The sequence below is a fragment of the Scyliorhinus torazame genome, chromosome 14 (genome assembly GCF_047496885.1).
Source record: "Scyliorhinus torazame isolate Kashiwa2021f chromosome 14, sScyTor2.1, whole genome shotgun sequence".
NCBI lineage: Eukaryota > Metazoa > Chordata > Chondrichthyes > Carcharhiniformes > Scyliorhinidae > Scyliorhinus > Scyliorhinus torazame.
The window spans coordinates 44,270,260-44,290,624 of record NC_092720.1 but is presented as its reverse complement, the minus strand read 5'-3'; the positions used below and the strand labels follow the sequence as shown (position 1 = coordinate 44,290,624).

At 41.4% G+C, this 20,365-nt stretch overlaps 1 protein-coding gene across 1 annotated transcript in view; it reads left to right on the top strand.

Annotated features, from left to right (window-relative positions):
- LOC140389686 (uncharacterized) overlaps positions 1 to 20,365 on the top strand; it is a 45,155-nt gene extending 24,790 nt beyond the window's left edge. The window contains exons 5-10 of the mRNA XM_072474063.1: positions 133 to 180; positions 1,097 to 1,174; positions 3,175 to 3,312; positions 12,895 to 12,978; positions 14,615 to 14,665; positions 17,872 to 20,365. Coding sequence (XP_072330164.1) covers positions 133 to 180; positions 1,097 to 1,174; positions 3,175 to 3,312; positions 12,895 to 12,978; positions 14,615 to 14,665; positions 17,872 to 17,982 — 510 coding nt within the window. The 3' untranslated portion in view covers positions 17,983 to 20,365. The remainder of the gene's footprint in view (positions 1 to 132; positions 181 to 1,096; positions 1,175 to 3,174; positions 3,313 to 12,894; positions 12,979 to 14,614; positions 14,666 to 17,871) is intronic.

Below are 20,365 nucleotides of genomic sequence, written 5' to 3'. Positions count from 1 at the left end.
CACCTCCTGTATAATTTTGTAATCTCCACTGCTAGTGTGATATATTTTCAACATTATTGAATGGAAGTATCACCTTAGCTAAATGGAGTATGTAGTAGTGAACAAATAGCTAACTGTCTGGTTCCCTTGCAGATAATAAACATGTATGGAGAACTGATTGTAGATGCAGTACCAGATAAGGTGAGTTTATGCATCATAATACTAAAGGCTGACCTTTTATAAAAGGTTGATTGTTATAGTTTTGATAGTATGCCTCACTGTTTCATTCAGAGTTCCTTGGTGTTCATGTCTTTCAATTATAACAAACTACGGTGTTGCAACTGAGTTAGCCAGCTCATTCAGTTCCAGAAAGTACAAAAAATCCCCGAAACATAATAATAATCGCTTATTGTCACAAGTAGGCTTCAATGAAGTTACCGTGAAAAGCCCCTAGTCGCCACATTCCGGTGCCTGTTCAGGAGGCTGGTACGGGAATTGAACCCGGGCTGCTGGCCTTGTTCTGCATTACAAGCCAGCTGGTTAGCCCACTGTGCTAAACCAGCCGTTTATGTTGCCTTCCTACTTGATTGGGAGAGATGAGGGGTTGAAGGGGAAAGAAGCATTTTGTTTAAGATAAAAGGCACCTCCCTCAGTTCTTTAAAGTAATGAATTGCTGGTCTGTGCATAACAGGAAGCATCAAATCTAATCCCCAGTGTGTTCTCAATTAGGTGATCACATCTGGATGGGCAACATTGATGCTTTAGTGCCCCTGGTTAAAATATATTTTATAAAATATATTTGAGTTAAATCCAGTAACCGCTGCTGCAGCTGCATGTATATGGGTTAGCCTGTGAGGACGGGATCAGGCTCAACTGTGATTCTGGCATGTAGCTGGCCAATACTTGTGAAACGTGGCCACTGAGGAAAGGGTGGTTGTCATCTGTATCGAACTTTACTTTGGCAGCTATTAATGCCTTCAAGAGAGGTAGGGGGCATAAATCTGGCAAAAAGTGGACTTGTATTATACACCTTTTAAACTCTGGATGGCAGGAGAAGCAAGGACGCCTCATGCTAAGCGGTTTCTGCTTCATTAAGTTTACTTATTTGCCTTTCCAGGTTCACTTCTTCAATAGCTTCTTTTACAAGCAGCTTCAAACTAAAGGATACAATGGAGTTAAGAGGTGGACGAAAAAGGTGAGTCATTGAGGGAGTGGACTGTGGCAACCAGCAAGTCCAGTGTATTTTAGGAAAACAGTTTATGAGTTGTTGTGAAAGCTATCGATGTTGTGAACACCGTGGGGTACTCCGAACATTTTGTTGCAAATTATAATGTTGTTCACTATATATGTCTGCATAATGTTTTTGTCTTCCACTTGTATGATGAATTGACTTGACCAGTCCCGATGGAATCATGTCTTTACATGAGTGGAAAGCCTGCATTCTCACCAACAGACCCCTTCAAATATCGGTGATAGTTCTGACCCAACCCAACCCCTATACTAAAACTGATGACCACTTCCAAGTTGTTGTATAGTCAATCTAAGCTAGCATTCCCATGTTTTCCAGTCTAATTACTTTGAAGAGAATTTTACCCTTTTTGATTTGGATCCTTCGAGATTTAGGTATTTAAAAGGATGAACCTTGAGCATAACTCACGCACACGCACATTTTTACAGACTTCCGAATTGTAACAGCCAACCAACAGATGTGTGAAATTCTAACTAATGTACCGATTTTTAAACACCCCAGTTTTATTTTTTTCTTTATTTTGGACTTGACCTGTTCTCTCTCACTCATTAGACATGAATGTATCAGAAATGTCAAGTTTTGTGCTTGAGACCATAAGACATAGGAGCAGATGTAGGCCTTTTGAGACTGCTCCACCATTCGATGAGATTCTGGCTGATCTTCTATAATCCTCAACTCCACCTTTCCGTCGTATCTCCATAACCCTTAATTCACTTACTGATTAAAAATCTGTCTATCTTAGCCTTAAACATACTTAACCCAGCCTCTACAATCTTCTGCGGTAAAGAAGTCCACAGATTCACTACCCTCTGGAGAGAAGAAATTCCTTCTCATCGCTGTTTTAAATGGGCAACACCTTACTCTGAGATTATGCCTCTGGCCCTAGACTCTCCCACAAGAAACTAAATTAAACGAAAATCGCTCATTGTCACAAATAGGCTTCAAATGAAGTTGCTGTGAAAAGCTCCTAGTCGCCACATTCTGGCGCCTGTTCGGGGAGGCTGGTACGGGAATTGAACATGCGCTGCTGGCCTGCCATGGTCTGCTTTAAAAGCCAGCTATTTAGCCCTGTGCTAAACCAGCCCCTGGAGAGGAAACATCCTCTCAGCAGCGACCCTGTCAAGTCCTCTGAGAATTCTATATGTCTCATATAAGGTCACCTCTCATTCTTCTAAACTCTAATGAATACAGGCCCAACCTCTCCTCATCAGAAAATCCCTCAATACCTGGGATCAACCTAATCAATCTTCTCTGGACTGCCTCCAATGCCAATGTATCTTTCCTTGGTTAAGAGGACCATAACTGTTTACAATATTTCAGGTGTGGTATAACTGGTGCCTTGTACAGTTTTGATAGGACTTCCTATTTTTTATACTCCATTCCCTGTGAAATAAAGGCCAACATTCCATTTGCCTAACCAATTACCTGCTGAACCTGGATGCTAGCTTTTTGTGACTTATGCATGAGGATCTCCAAATCCCCCTACTGCAATTTTGTGCAGTCTTTCTCCATTTAAATAATATTCAGCTCTTAATTCTACCTCCTCGATGGAAATTGCAACAACAAAGTGGACCAAAATGCCATTAAAATCTTTTAATCATCGACATGCTAAAGCAGAATACCTCTGAATAGTCAGGTTAAAATGTCATTCGCGCATAAGAATGGAATTAAATTCAGGCTATCCTCAGCTTATAATCATGTCTACTAATTCTACACTAAAATAACTTCTTATTTCCAGTTCATAATTTTAAGACCTTAAAAGTTGTCCTTTTCTCTTCCATTCCAAAACCAGTAGTAGAACCCCCAAACTATTTTATGTTTTTATACATTGCCTCTGCTTTTGCACAAGTTTTGTTCCATAACTCGGAACCTTATGTTCAAGCTGCAGGTTCTTGTTTTCTTCAGCCAATTTGTCTGCCTGACTTTATTTTGTTATTTCTGTTTAGGTGGATTTATTCAGTAAAGCCCTGTTACTAATCCCTATTCATTTGGAAATTCATTGGTCGTTGCTAACAGTTGATCTTCCAAATAGGAAAATTTGTCTCTATGATTCTCAAGGCATCCATTTTAATTCCTGTGTTCAGGTAAGGCAATCATTCAAGTAATTTCTGGTCACTTTTTTAACACCTTTTTGTTGTCCCTTCTTGAAGGCAGTGACCAGCTGAAATATGGTTACATGAGTACTAATAGAAACTCTCCTAAATGGCAGTGTTTTCATGTGTAAGTCTATGCAGTGAATAGCAGTAGATCATTCAATCAGGGAGCTTGATCCTCTGCTTATATGGATATCCTTTTCTAGCGAAGGGATGGTGAGGACAGTTATAGCATTCCCAGTGTGAGCAGTTAATTCGATGTAGGCAAAGGAGTGAACCTTTCTTCTTGCACAGCATATCATTTCCCAGAGTAGCCATTCTCCGGAAGTTTTCTTCAAGGTTGAAAAATGGCCAGATGGAGTTCTGACTGATGTTGAAGGTTTTTTTCAAATATTTGGATACAGAAATTCAGTTTATATATGAGCATTTCATATTTACAATTGGAATGTAACTTCTTCCTGGGGTGTTTTAAAATCCATTTGTCTTATGAGTTAAGGGATCTTGTCAGCCACAATAATATACAATCAGATAAACTTGTGTACCCTTGTAGAAGAGCCATAAAAGCCACTAAACAGAAGATTGATACCAAATAGATTTTTTTTAATGGTTTGAGTTGGTGTATACGTATACAGCTCCATTGGAAGATTCTGCCTGGGAGCAGGACTTTGTTGGATGGTTTAATGTTTGAATCCATTTGTTGGTCAATCATTGTTATTGATACATTACAAAATATGCTAGTAACCAAACAAACTAATAATTCTTGGACCAACCTTAAATTCTATGCTGTATCAATGATTACATGTCACAGTTTTTATTTATTCAGTAAGTGAACACAGAGTTTGAAACTTTGAATCTTCTGGTTGAGTGCTACCATGCAATGTAATGGTTAACATTAATGACGGGGTTAGCCGTAGCTCAGCCAGTGACATTCTTGCCTCTGCGTCAGAAGGTTGTGATTTCAAGTCCCACTCCAGGACTTGAGCACAAGAATCAGGGCTAACATTCTAGTGCAGTGCTGGGGGAGTGTTACTGTCAGAGCCTCGACTTAAATGGCCTATGTTCTAGCCATCTTTCAGATGAGATGTTGAATCAAGGCTGCACTGCTTTCTCGACTGAGTGCAAAAACTCTGATGACCCTATTTGGAAGAAGAACAACAATGATGTTATCGCCCATATCCTGGCCAATATTTATCACTCAATGAACATCACAGAAACAAATTACTTGCTGACAATCACATTGCTGTTTGTGGGAACTTTACTTTTTTAAAACAGGTAATTTATTTCCAGGTTGCTGGTGCCTTTGTTTCAATATTTAGTTTGATTGATCCTATAACCTGTAGCTGTGATCCAGTGTGACAAAACATAACAGTACTTTGTATTGTGGCTTCATAAGAGGATGAAGCATGAGGATTCAAGTGATAGGTGATCTCTCCCAAATGGAACTGAAGTTACCAGATTGTAGAAAAAAGAAGGTGCACTTACTTAGCATTGACGCAATATTACAGAGGATACACTACAGGATCGATATACTACAAGATAGATAGCACATAAACAGTCCATTTGGCACAACCTGTCCATTTCTGCATAATGTTTCATCTGTGTTCTGTCCATTCATCTAGAATTCGGAGGAGAGCATCGGTGGTACAGTGGTTAGTATTGTTGCCTCACAGCGCCAGGTTCAATTCCAGCCTTGGGTGACTGTCTGTCTGTAGTTTGCATGGTCTTCCCGTGTTTGCATGGATTTCCTCCAGGTGCTCCGGTTTCCTCACAAAGTCCAAATTGTGCAGGTTAGGTGGATTGGCAATGCTAAATTGCCCCATAGTGTCCAAAGATGTACAGGGGTTATTGGAGTAGGGTGGGGAGTGGGCTTGGGTAGTGTGTATTTTCAGAGGGCCGGTGCAGACTGGATGGGCCAAATGGCCTCCTTCTGCATTGTAGGGATTCTATGATTCTATCATACACATCTGTAATTCACCCCAGTAACTTGCTGATTACAATTTGAGAGAGTACTGATTGTTCTACTCTATATTTGAGGAGGATGTTTTGTGATCCTCAAGGTGATGGTTCTTAACTAAAGAATGGAGTAATTTACAGTGTCCCTGATGTCACCATCATGTCAAAGATCAAGTAGAGCACAGGTTAATGCAAAGCAAAGACTTTTCTGTTTCCTACACCTCCCCCAGCTATCAAAAATGTTCCCTAATAGGGCGACACGGTGGCGCAGTGGTTAGCACTGCTGCCTCATGGTGCTGAGGACCCAGGTTCAATCCCAGCCCCATGTCACTGTCCGTGTGGAATTTGCACATTTTCCCCATGTTTGCGTGGGTCCCGCCCCCACAATCCAAAGATGTGCAGGCTAGGTAGATTGGCCACGCTAAATTGCCCCTTAATTGGAAAAATGATTTGGGTACACTAAATTCTTTTTTTTTTTTTTTTAATTGGGCACTCTTAAATTTATTTATTTTTAATTAAAAATGTTCCCTAATCTTGAACCAAAATGGCACTGATTTGCCAAACCGTTGCCCTTCTGTCCTCTCTAGATGATATTGCTAATTTGTGCTTGGTTCTGCAATGTGAATGCACAGTGATTCAAAAGTGGATAACTGCTGCTGTGCTCATTTCACTTACCCCACGTAGAAAGGGGAGTTTTGTATTGCATCAATTTAAACTGGATTCAGACTGTCAGCAAGAACAGTAAGCATCATCCAGTTGGCTTCAGTGTATTATTCACAAACCACCTAATATTGTATTTTTTTTAAACAGCTTCTGTTAATATTTAGAAATGTAGAGGATGCTGTCTAACCATGTGTAGTACGGCATGGAAACATTGTGTACTGAAATATGAACCGCGGAGGGGTTTAAAACTATCTTTTAAAATATGCACAGGAAGTTCCTTTGCATCACTTCCTGGGGTAAATCAAAAATAAATTGCCCTTGTCTCTGATTTATTCATGTCATCCTTATAGGACAGAACAATATACACATAGGTATTTCCTCAAATAGACATTTGACCTATGTTGCAGAGCTATCCTAGGCTACTTTCCCTTTTTAATGTGCTACTGACAACTCCGAGTATGGTTCCCAGTTTTGTTTCTTTGTATAAACCTGAGAAAGTTACAAAGTGTGAGCCAGTCCAGTAACAACAGTTGTCAAGAATTAGTCCGATGATCTCGCTGAGGCTATAATCTTTTTCAGCTTCTGATGTTGTCTTACTAAATGGTAATTACGTAATTCTTGCCCCATTTGGATTGTGCTGACCACTATTTCAAAAATAAATAAAATATTACATTTTTGAGAGAACCAGATCTAAGTGACGAAATCAGAAGGGGAATTGTAAATGGAAGGCCAATATTTTGAACAGGAAAGTTGAATAAGAAAAGGAAGAATAATGGATGCAGAAAGCAGGGGGGAAAAGTGTAGTGGGGCAAAGCGGAGGACTTGTCACCATCCCATGGCTAAATTACCCTTGAGTTAGGCAGTTAATCTCATATAATGTGGGTTGAGGGGGGGGGGGTCTCCTTGATCCCTTTATAAGAATTCTCAACACCCAATATACATGAAAAAATGCAATGTCCAAGTCTAAAAACATTCCAGCTTTTTGGTTGGTTATTCCCAAAACAGGAAGTGGTGTAAAGGAACTAATGGGGCTCTGAAGATGACGGGTCAAATGTCGAGCACCGTGTCCAAAAAGACAATCAGGTGAGCTGCAGGATATTTTTTGATGCTAGCAATGGGCATTTAGGTGATAAATTCTGTGTTACCAGGATTTTGATAACTTATTGAATCATAGAATCATAGAAGTTTACAGCATGGAAACAGGCCCTTCGGCCCAACGAGTCCATGCCGCCCAGTTTTTTACCATTAAGCTAGTCCCAGTTGCCCGCACTTGGCCCATAACCCTCTATACCCATCTTACCCATGTAACCATCTAAATGCTTTTTGAAAGACACAATTGTACCCGCTTCTACTACTACCTCTGGCAGCCCATTCCAGACACTCACTACCCTCTGAGTGAAGAAATTGCCCCTCTGGGCCCTTCTGAATCTCTCCCCTCTCACCTTAAACCTATGCCCTCTAGTTTTAGACTCCCCTACCTTTGGGAAAAGATGTTGACTATCTACCTTATCTATGCCCCTCATTATTTTATAGACCTCTATAAGATCACCCCTAAGCCTCCTACGCTCCAGGGAAAAAAGTCCCAGTCTATCCAGCCTCTCCTTATAACTCAAACCATCAAGTCCCGGCAACATCCTAGTAAATCTTTTCTGCACTCTTTCTAGTTTAATAATATCCTTTCTATAATAGGGTGACCAGAACTGCACACAGTATTCCAAGTGTGGCCGTACCAATGTCTTGTACAACTTCAACAAGACGTCCCAACTCCTATATTCAATGTTCTGACCAATGAAACCAAGCATGCCGAATGCCTTCTTCACCACCCTGTCCACCTGCGACTCCACCTTCAAGGAGCTATGAACCTGTACTCCTAGATCTCTTTGTTCTATAACTCTCCCCAACGCCATACCATTAACTGAGTAGGTCCTGGCCTGATTCGATCTGCCAAAATGCATCACCTCACATTTATCTAAATTAAACTCCATCTGCCATTCGTCGGCCCACTGGCCTAATTGATCAAGATCCCGTTGCAATCCTAGATAACCTTCTTCACTATCCACTATGCCACCAATCTTGGTGTCATCTGCAAACTTACTAACCATGCCTCCTAAATTCTCATCCAAATCATTAATATAAATCACAAATAACAGTGGACCCAGCACCGATCCCTGAGGCACACCACTGGTCACAGGCCTCCAGTTTGAAAAACAACCCTCTACAACCACCCTCTGCCTTCTGTCGTCCAGCCAATTTTGAATCCAATTGGCAACCTCACCCTGGATCCCGTGAGCTTTAACCTTCTGCAACAACCTACCATGCGGTACCTTGTCAAAGGCTTTGCTAAAGTCCATGTAGACAACGTCTACTGCACTACCCTCATCTACCTTCTTGGTCACTCCCTCAAAAAACTCAATCAAATTTGTGAGACATGATTTTCCACGCACAAAGCCATGCTGACTGCCCCGAATCAGTCCTTGCCTCTCTAAATGCTTGTAGATCCTGTCTCTCAGAATACCTTCTAGCAACTTACCTACTACAGACGTTAGGCTCACCGGTCTGTAGTTCCCAGGCTTTTCCCTGCTGCCCTTCTTAAACAAGGGCACAACATTCGCCACTCTCCAATCTTCAGGCACCTCACCTGTGGCTGCCGATGATTCAAATATCTCGGTTAGGGGACCCGCAATTTCCTCCCTAGCCTCCCACAACATCCTGGGATACATTTCATCAGGTCCCGGGGATTTATCTACCTTGATGCGCTTTAAGACTTCCAGCACCTCCTCCTCTGTAATATGCACACTTCTCAAGACATCACTATTTATTTCCCTTAGTTTCCTAACATCCATGCCTTTCTCCACCGTGAATACCGATGAGAAATATTCATTCAGGATCTCACCCAACTCTTGTGGCTCTGCACATAAATGCCCTTGTTGATCCTTAAGAGGCCCTACTCTGTCCCTAGTTACTCTTTTCCCCTTTATGTATCTGTAGAATCTCTTTGGATTCTCCCTTGCATTATTTGCCAAAGCAATTTCATGTCCCCTTTTTGCCCTCCTGATTTCCCTCTTAACTCTATTTCGACAATCTCTATACTCTTCAAGGGATCTACTTGATCCCAGTTGCTTATGTACGTCATATGCCTCCTTCTTCTTTTTGACCAGAGTCTCAATATCTCGAGTCATCCAGGGTTCCCTACTTCTACCAGCCTTGCCCTTCACTCTAAAGGGAATGTGCTTACCCTGCACCCTGGTTAACACATTTTTAAAAGCCTCCCATTTACCAGCCGTCCCTTTGTCTGCCAATAGTCTCCCCCAATCTACCTCTGCAAGTTCCTGTCTGATACCATCAAAATTGGCCTTGCCCCAATTAAGAATTTTAACTCTTGGGCCAGACCTATCATTCTCCATAGCTATCTTAAAACTAATGGAATTATGGTCACTTGTCCCAAAGTGATCCCTCACTAGCACTTCTATCACTTGCCCTTCCTTATTTCCCAAGACGAGGTCAAGTTTTGCCCCCTCTCTAGTCGGTCCATCCACATACTGAATGAGAAATTCCTCCTGAATACACTCAACAAATTTCCCTCCATCCAAGCCCCTAATGCTATGACTGTCCCAGTCAATGTTGGGAAAGTTAAAGTCCCCTACTACTACCACCCTATTATTCTTGCAGCTATCTGTAATCTCCTTACATATTTGCTCCTCAATTTCCCGCTGACTATTTGGGGGCCTGTAGTACAGTCCTACCAAGGTGATCTCTCCCTTCTTATTTTTCAGTTCCACCCATATAGACTCAGTGGGCGAACCCTCGGATATATCCCCTCTAAGTACTGCCGTGATGTTCTCCCTAATCAAAAACGCCACTTCCCCTCCTCTCTTACCTCCTGTTCTATCCTTTCTATAGCATCTGTACCCCGGAACATTGAGCTGCCAGTCCTGCCCCTCCCTTAGCCATGTTTTAGTCATAGCTATAATATCCCAGTCCCATGTGCCCGTCCATGCCCTGAGTTCATCCGCTTTGCCCGTCAGGCCCCTTGCATTGAAATAAATGCAGTTTAATGTAGACCTTCCTTGCTCTCTGCCCTGCTTTCTCTGGTCATGCTTTACACACTCTCCCTTCCTGCCTTTTGTTTCTGTCCCCACTGACTTCCTACATCGGTTCCCATCCCCCTGGCACATTAGTTTAAACCCTCCCCAACTGCACTAGCAAACACCCCCCCGAGAACATTGGTTCCGGTCCCACCCAGATGCAGACCGTCCGATTTGTACAGGTCCCACCTCCCCCAGAATCGGTCCCAATGTCCCAGGAATTTGAAACCCTCCCTCTTGCACCATCTCTCAAGCCACGTATTCATCCTAGCTATCCTGTCATTCCTACTCTGACTATCACGTGGCACTGGTAGCAATCCTGAGATTACTACCTTTGAGGTCCTACTTTTTAGTTTAACTCCTAACTCCCTAAATTCAGCTTGTAGGACCTCATCCCGTTTTTTACCTATATCGTTGGTGCCTATATGCACCACGACAGCTGGCTGTTCACCCTCCCCCTCCAGAATGCCCTGCAGCCGCTCCGAGACATCCTTGACCCTTGCACCAGGGAGGCAACATACCAACCTGGATTCTCGTTTGCGTCCGCAGAAACGCCTGTCTATTCCCCTTACGATTGAATCCCCTATCACTATAGCTCTGCCACTCTTTTTCCCGCCCTTCTGTGCAGCAGAGCCAGCCACGGTGCCATGAACCTGGCTGCTGCCACCTTCCCCTGGTGAGCCATCTCCCCCAACAGTTTCCAAAACGGTAAATCTGTTTTGGAGGGAGATGACCGCAGGGGATCCCTGCACTGCCTTCCTACTCTTCCTCTGTCTGTTGGTCACCCTTTCCCTATCTGCCTCAGTAATTTTAATCTGCGGTGTGACCAACTCACTGAATGTGCTTTCCACAACTTCCTCAGCATCGCGGATGCTCCAAAGTGAGTCCATCCGCAGCTCCAGAGCCGTCAAGCGGTCTAACAGGAGCTGCAGTTGGACACACTTCTTGCAGATGAAGGAGTCAGGGACACCAGAAGGGTCCCTGACTTGCCACATCTCACAAGAGGAGCATGACACGGGTCTGAGCTCACCTGCCATGACTTAAACCTGAAGTTAAATTTGAACTACACTACACAGCTAGGAGAAAGTCAAAGAGAGAGAAATCACTTACCAGTTACAAGCCAAACACTTACCTGCTGGCTGTGATGTAGTTGCTCCAGAGACTCCCTCACAGGTCTGCTTCTCTGCACCTCCTTCAGGTGAGCACCAAATTCCCTTACCTAGTTAATTACTTTACTTAATTAACTTGATTTTTTTTTTTTTTTTTTTTTTGTCACTCCCCTCTTACCCGAACTCAGCCTTACCCAAACTCAGATACACTCTGTTTGCCTTCAGCACTCTGTTTCTAAAGGCACTTCAGCCACACCCTTTGTATCCTTCCTGATTTACAGTCAGCCAATAGGCCTGCTCCCAAAACTGATCTCTCTCCCGAACAGCTGACCTGCAAGGTAAGGAAGTGGTTATGCAGTACTTACCTCACCCACAGCGCGCCCTTTTAAACTGTCCCCTCTGCCTCGCAGCTCCCGCGCTTTTTGAAACTCCCGCGCTGTTTCCAAGGTCCTGGCTCCCTCTCTCTCCCGAACAGCTGACCTGCAAGGTAAGGAAGTGGTTATGCAGTACTTACCTCACCCACAGCGCGCCCTTTTAAACTGTCCCCTCTGCCTCGCAGCTCCCGCGCTTTTTGAAACTCCCGCGCTGTTTCCAAGGTCCTGGCTCCCTCTCTCTCCCGAACAGCTGACCTGCAAGGTAAGGAAGTGGTATAAGGATATTCCACCAAAAAGTGGACTGAGTTGTAAAATCATCCCAGTGAAATAAACCTGAACAGAGATACTCCAAGTCTTTGAAATGTTACCAGATGAAACTCCTTGATAAGTAAGAAAATTGCTGACCACTGAACATTGGCTTTTGTACCCAATAGTGTCTCCAGAATTTTATATGTTTGTTCAAAGTACTTATTATTGATTATTTTTTGAATTACATTATTTTGCTGAAGTGCCTTCACTTCATAGCTAGGAAGTGTGTTGTTTCTCTCCGTTCCATGAGCCACTTATGAGCATGAGCAGCCTAGAGTATAATAGTTATCAAGTAAATAAATACTTAAATATAAACCTTTCTGCCTCAATGCAATTACTTCAAGCTCCATCTGCCAGCTTCTGTGTTGGCTTGACCAAAACTAGCAACTTGTTATTTGAAGAATCCTGAACACAAACTGGTTACTGCCCTCCTTTAACATGGCTATATTGTAGCATCATAGCAACGGCACCTTCTAATCCTGTTAAAATATTTACAGCACGTCTGTAGAACGCAATGTTGTTCTTGAAATATTTAGTTTGAATAAATACTCTAGGAACTGCTGTGGGGTGCAAAAATCAAACTCCAATAAGGTTGACATGGGTGCCTTTGTTGCCTTATGACGGTAAATTGATTTGGTGGCGCAGTGGGTTAGCCCTCCTGCCTCACGACGCCGAGGTCCCAGGTTCGATCCCGGCTCTGGGTCACTGTCCGTGTGGAGTTTGCACATTCTCACCGTGTTTGCGTGGGTTTCGCCCCCACAACTTAAAAAGATGTGCAGGCTAGGTGGATTGGCCACACTAAATTGCCCCTTAATTGGAAAAAATGAATTGGGTACTCTAAATTTTTTTTACCCAAGCTAATTGGAGTAAGGTACTAGAGGATAACTGCCACGTGTGGAAACATGTTGCTGAAGTAAACACCTTCAGGGAGGAATTAAAATTGATGTGGGGGGTGAGGTGGTGAGTCTAGGTTTGAGTTCTCTGTTCCTCGTAAAGTAACTTGGAGCAATTTCGAAAAGGTGCATGTTGTTTCTTATTTCTTGTCTTATGTCTGATTTGCCCAACTTTTCTGGTTCACAGAACATTCTGAGGTATTTAAAGACAGAAGCTGGTGAGAGAAATCTTCCTGCATTCCTGGAAGGGTGGAAAGCTTTTGCCACGACGGTAAGATTCAGGCAGATTAACTTGCTTAAAGTTCAACTTCGAGTAGGCTCCAGACTGGAATTAACTAACTGATTACTACAGATGTAGCCATAAATTGTACATATGGTACTTTAGCTTTATAAATACGAAGCTTTAGTGTAGTCTGCCTTTACGTTGCTGTTGGTTGAAGTTGGGTGATTTCGGTTCTACATGAAAGCTGACTAATTCCCTCAACTCTGGCTCCTCTTTCTGGACACTAATTGAAAAGCGGAATACCATAGATGCTGGAAATCTGAAATAAAAACAGAAAATGCTGGAAATACTCAGCAGGTCAGGCAGCATCTATGGAGCAAGAATTAGAATTAATGTTTTGGGTTTGGGGTCAAAAGACCTTTTTATCATTACAGTTCTGATGAAAGTTCATGAACTGAAATTAACTCTGTTCCTCTCCTGTCAGATGCTGCCTGACCTGAGTATTTCCAGTCAGAGTTTTACAGCACAGAAAGAGGCCTTTCAGACCATTGTGTCTGCACAGGCCATCTAGCACCTATCTATTCGAATCCCATTTTCTAGCACTTGGTTCGTAGCCTTGTATGCTGTGGCATTTTCAAGTACCCATCTAAATGCTTCTTGAATGTCGTGAGAATTCCAGCTGCTGCAGCCCATTCAGGCAGTGAGTTCCAGATTTCCACCACCCTCTGGATGAAAACGGTTTTCCTCAAATCCTTTCTAGACCTCCTGCCCCCTGGTTATTGACCCTTCTACTAAGGGAAAATGTTCCTTCCACCTGCCCCATCCATATTCCTCAATTTTGTACATCTTTATCAGCTCCCCTCAGCCTTCTCTGCTCTAAGGAAAACAATCCCAGGCTAAGCAGCCTTGCTTCATAGCTCAAACATTTCAGCCCTGGCAACATCCGGAATCTCCTTTACATCCTTTGTGCTGCAATCGCATCCTTTCTATAGTGTGATGACCAGAAATGCACACAGTACACTATCTGTGGCCTAACAAGCATTTTAGAGCTACCAAGTGTTTTATACAGCTCCATCATGACCTCCCTGCTTTTACATTCTATGCCTGGGCTAATAAAAGCAAGTATCCCATCTGCCGCCTTAACCACCTTGTCAATCTGTCCTGCTGCCTTCAGGGATCTATGGACATGCACCCCAAGATCTCACTGGTCCTCTACATCCTAGGTCACTATGCTTCATTGTGTATTCGCTTGCCTTGTTAGTTCTTTCAAAATGCATCATCTCACACTTTTCAGGGTTAAATTCCATTTGTCACTGTTCTGACCAGCCTGTCTATATTGTCCTGTAATCCTCGCTTTTCACCACACCACCAGCAAATGTTTAGTCCTTGTACTGACCTCAATCAGGTTGGTAATTGGGTTGCTGCAGTTAATTTCCGACCCTCTGCACAAGAAACCGGTTTGTAAATCTGCCGAGGAGTTGCACGTGTGTGAATCTGATTTTGAAGATTGGGTTTGGGTTGACTGCTATCGCTGGCTTTCCCCATGGACTTGGTTGTACTCCATTGGAAGAAATTGGGAGGGAGGGTTACATTTTTTTTTTAAAGTAGAGTTGCTTTAAAATGACAGTTTCAGCAAATTGGCTGCTTGCATATTATACTTAATGTCTGTGTTCTCCGTCCCTAGTGTATTCCTCAACAGAAAAATGATAGCGACTGTGGTGTGTTTGTTCTTCAGGTAAGGATAACTTCTCATTTTCCCTGAATTAGTTTTGTAAAGTGGTTGTGAAGCTTCGTGACTAATAAAATATTCAAATCATCTGTGAAGGCTGAAAATGGTTTCTAGCGAGGAGTAATTGGAACCTCAGCAGACTAGGTACATAACCAGAAACAACGCCACATTTGGACTTTATCATTGCTATGTATCTTTGCTTTTCAGGACATGTGGTGGCTTTAAAATTAATACTCTTTGAATGTGTTTGATGGTTTGTAGGGCCAAGGGCCCAAATGAAACTGCAACCCAGCAATGATTACCACCTTCACAAGGAGAAAGTGGAAATTAAGCCTTTCTTTTGCATGTTACATTTTGGAACTCTGTCAAAATGTTTCACTAACTGTGTTGCATTTGAAGTGCTGTTTTAGGAGAGTACCTGGGAGAAAATCAAAAACCAATAAGGTGCAGGCTGAAGTACTGTTATATTATTGATTCTATTGGCTTTGTGGTGCCAGAAAATATTTTAATGCTGTTTCATGGTTTTTTAAGAACTGCAAATGTTTTAAATCTGATAATACTGATATAAATGCTGAAAATATCAGCACCTGAAAAGCGAGGCAAATGGTCACCAAGCTTTGAAACATTAAACTTTTTTCGATTTATAAAAAAAAAAAAAAAAAAAAAGTTTTTTAAATTATTAATCAAAGTAATATAGTGAATTAAGCTTTCGCATGCAAGCATACAAGCAGAAATTAAGCACCAGAACTCTGGACTCTCTAAAGCGGCCATTTATTGCTTCTCTGAACCTTTACTTTGCTGGAGAACTCACCATAATTTGTGGTTATGTTGCTAAAATAGCAAGATGATTTGTTATCGTACTAAAATGCATGCTTCAATAAAAATTTATAGCTTTAAAAATATGTTCCAACTACAATCCCCATAGCACCAACTTGTAAGGCAGGTGATCATTATCTAGATACAATCTCTTTGTCTTTGGTATTGATTTCTGCCAAGTATTGCTTAAATGTTTTGTTTAAATGAGCAACATGTTTCTCTTCAGTATCTCAATTTTCTCTGAAACCACATTAAGTATCATTTGGCTTCTGGCTGACTTTAAAAAAATCTTTCTGTTAAAGGACAGAGAGGCAGAATGTAAGAATTTTACCTAGTCACATCACTGGAGTGGCCATGTAAACCTTCACACATCCAGGTCATTGTTGAGCATTCCTGAGATAACTAAAACATCCTTCGAAGACCACAGTTAAGGATTTCTTGACTATAATAGCCTTAATTTTACTTTTATTTTAAATCATCTGTGGTAAACCTGATTTGTGTTGATTATGTTGACAATCATAAGTTACTACTTCAGTGTCAGGTTGTGCTGTGATGTTTCAGTTTGGTTGCATCTCACCTTTGTTTTGCAGCACCAACAAACAATTACTGCTTGTAATAGAGTTGCCTTCCTAGATCCTTCCAAGCCAAAGATTGTTGTTGGAAGTTTAACATAAGGGACATAATGGTTAAGAAAGATTAAGGAAGTGTGTTAGCATGGATTGAAAACTGGCTGTCATATAGAAGACAGAGTTGGAATAAATGGGTCCTCTTCAGAGTGGAAAGATGTAACTAGTGGAGTACCGCAGAGATCAGTACTTGACCTGCAATTGTTCACTATTTACAAAAATAAGCTGGAGGAAGGAACAGAATGTAAGGTTTCCAAATTTGCCAGTGATACGAAAATAGTGGAAGGGCATGTTGTGATGAGGATGTTGTGATTCTGCAATGAGATATAAATAGATTGGATTGGTGAAAACCTCTCAAATGGAGTTTAATGTGGGGGAATGTGAGGTCATGCACTTCGGAAGGAGGAATGAAAAGACAGATTATCTAAATGGAGAGAGATTGAAGGTGGGTGATGTACAGAGGGATTAGGGTGTTCTAGTGCATGAATCACAAACTAGCAGGCAGGTCCAACAAATAGTTAAGAATGCAAAAGGCATTTTGGCCTTTATTGCAATGGGGTTGGAGTTTAAAAATGGGGACGTTTGTTGCAATTGTATAGGATGTTGGTAAGGCCTCACCTGGAATGCTGCGTACAGGTTTGGTCCTCTTTCCTAAAAAGGATATAGTAACTTTGGAGGCAGTCCAAAGGAGATTCGCCAGGCTAATTCCTAGGATGAGAAGGCTGTTCTATCAAGAGAGACTAAGTAGTTTGGGTCTGTATACCTTGGAGTTTAGAAGAGTGAGGGGTGACCTTATTAAAACATACAAGATCCTGAGGGGGCATGATAGGGTAGATGGTGAGATATTTTCACTAGTGGGAGAGTCTTAAACAAGGGGGTCATAGCTACAAGATAAAGGGCCGGTCATTTAAAACTGTGATGCATAGAATTTCCTTCTCCGAGGGTGGTGAATCTCGGGAATTCTCCACCCCGGTGGATGGTGGAGGCTGGATCATTAGAATTATTTAAACTGGAGGTGGATAAATATTTGATAGATCGAGGAATAGAAGTCTATGAGGAAATGGTACAGAGAAGGAGAACCAGCATAGATTGGCCATGGTCATATTGAATGATGGGGCAGACTTGAAGGGCCTGGTGGCATATTCCTTCTATTTCTTGTGTTCTCAAGTGTAAAATCGTATTGGGAATGCATGAAATGTGCAGGCTAGTGGGAAGATTCAGACAAGTGAGAAACGTCTCTCCACAATAAACTGAATGGACTGTTAAGGTTCAATTTGGGAAAGTATAACTAAGTAAAGACAATTTAACCCAACTCTTGTCATTTGGGCACGTGTACTCAACCCAAGTAGTATATTTCAGCTTGTCATTGTGTCATTGGTAGCACTGAATCAGAGGATTTATGATTCAAAGCCCATTCCAGTGCACCATTCCAATGTATAATCAAGTTTGACACTGCAGTGCAACCATTATGCCACCAATGTCTTCTGCTAATTTAATTTATTTTATTGCTGTTTCTGCAGTGTTGGTGTGCACAATATGGATGCCACATTAGCCTACTGTATTATTTATACAATTGTTTCGGAGAAATTTGATAGAGTGCTACATAAATACTTCCTTTCCCCCTTTCTGCTGTGTCCTGATTCCTCTGTTCTCTGATGTATTGACATGGGTGTGGCTGGCGGTGTGTTTCCCCATCTGCTACTTGCCATTTCTTTAAAGAATTTGAAACTTTCTCAGTATGCTGATGCTGTATTTCTGTTGCTGTTCTAGTACTGCAAGTGCCTGGCTCGAGGAAGACCCTTTCAATTTTCTCAGAAAGACATGCCTGAAGTAAGAAAGCTGATCTACAGAGAACTGTGTGAGTGCAAGCTTTTGGAGTGAGCTGGCAGGAAAGAGCTGATTCAAACTCCTCGCAGGAAATTGCATTCCAGAAGAACGGTGTGGCCAGTACTGTTACATGACATATGGAAGGCAGGGAGGAAGTACTGAAGGCACAGTGGCAGAGTTCCCCTCCTTTCCAGGTGCATGCATGGCCTGAGCACCTTCAGACTTAACAAAAGCACAACTTTGCTCGATTGGCCTGTTGCTGACAAATTGCATGTAGCAGTAGACTATAAATTTAGACTTCCTTATCGTCTGCATATTTTGAGAACCCTAAAGGAAGTAGTAAAATTTACATTAACTTAAGGGGAAAACTGAAGTCTTAGTGTAGAAATTGTTCCAGGTATTAAGTGAGAACCCCCTCTTCATATTCACTGGGGAGAGTTTCACTTTTTCCACAGGTGTTTAATGACCATTAGGTCATGGTGTTGACCTGCAGCATGTTTAAAAGTGAAAATAGTTTCATTCAAAAAACGCAGTGACTCTGGGGTCCGTACTGTGAATGTCAGAGGCAATGGTAACACTAGGCATCAATGCCATAAATTTTACATGTTTAAATCAAGGCATATTTTCAATCTACTTGTTTTTCTATATTTTCCTCTCCCGTTCAATGGGCTATGCTTCCCCATTTCATTAGTAAAACAATGGAATGAATTTGCCAGAGTGACATTATAATTTGATCTCAGAGTTGGTGTATGTATTTGCCATGCTTTTTTTAAAATGTATTTTATTCCAAACTCTCATCAATTATAGTTACAGAGAACATTAAACATACCATTAATATACACAATTTGTACAAATGTTTCCACATTATATCCCTCGTCCCCCCTGGTATTTGCCATGCTTGATATTGATGAAAAGCATTTTCCCTTCCTGCTTAAACAAAAATATTATTCTTTTGTATTTTATTTCTAACTCTGGATCTTATGCTCTGAAGGACTAATCAGGCTCAATATAGAAGTTCTTTCCTTTTAAACATCAAGTACCTAGGTGTTGAAAACCTGGATACTGCCAATGTAACCGTTTGCTTTTAATTGTTTGATTGTGAACTTGGCTGGCAAGGTTAGCATTTATCATCCATCACTAGTTGCCCTGAGAAGGTAGGGATGAGCCTCCATGAACCGCAAGCAATATGATGCAACTGAGGGCATTTGAGTCAACTGTACTGGTATGAGACTGCAGTCACATTTAGGCCAATCCTGATGAGGACCTCAGGTTTGTGACTTTTTTTTAAACAACAATCTGACACCTTCATTCTCAATTTACTGATACTTTTTTTTAACATGAATTAAAATTTACAAACTGCAATGGTGGAATTTGAGCGCATGTGCTCAGAATTAATAGCGCAACCATTACAATACTGTAACTTGTACCTACTTTTATAGTTCCATTTGCCATTTAATATTTTTTGACTGGTCAATCATGTGATTTATAACCTAGAAAACTGGTATCTGACTAGTATGAACTTTTTTTAATTTTGTCTTTTCTTTCAAACAAAAAGATGGAAACAAAGTGGAGGCATTCTTGATTGAATTGAGTCAGTGTTTGAGGGTGAGAATTTTTCTGGATGGTGCTCAGTTTTCAAATATGGGGGGGGGAAAGAGTATAGACTGCTAACCTCGTACTGCTCTGCAACAATACTGCAAATAGATTTCAGATTTTCATTATTTGACTTTTTTCACCCATAGTTAAATCTTTTCAAAATTTGCCCATAACTTTGCAGTCTGAACAAGTAAACCTAGAATATATATATTCATTGCTTTGGTTAAAGCATGAATTCCACTGTGACAGTTGATTGTCCCAATTACTTGAAATCAAATCAGTAAGTGAAAAATGATTAAAACTTCCTTCTGTATTAGGAAGCGTGAGAGTCTTTGAACTAAGTATTTCCATCAGAAATTGATCTTTATCTCATTTAAGTGCTGGATACTTGCAGGTGGAGGTTCTGGTTATGATTCTGAAAATAAACTGCCTTATTTTGGTACTGTGATTTCGCAATCCTGGAAGGAGCTTTTCAATCTGAATTTCCAGACTCTCACGGGAACTATCTAGCTGTACTGAATCTGCATTCATGGTGTTGAGCAATGGCAGTGCATCGCACAGCCAGTACCCTTTAGGGGGGTGCAAAGATGCAATTAAATATTTATAAGAGCTACTTTGTACTGATCTAAAACTATCTTGGTACACCATCCATTGTATCCAGAACCCACTAAGTCTTTTACAGATTAGGAGAGGAAAGATGTGTCACATTATAAAATTAGTGCAATAATAGAAGCTGTGAGTAAAGTAGGAGAGACTTTTTTTACTCACGCAAGGAGAGCTGTTGTAATTAGTTCTATGTTGTTATGAAAATTGGACAATAAAGTATTTGAGAAGTATCTAA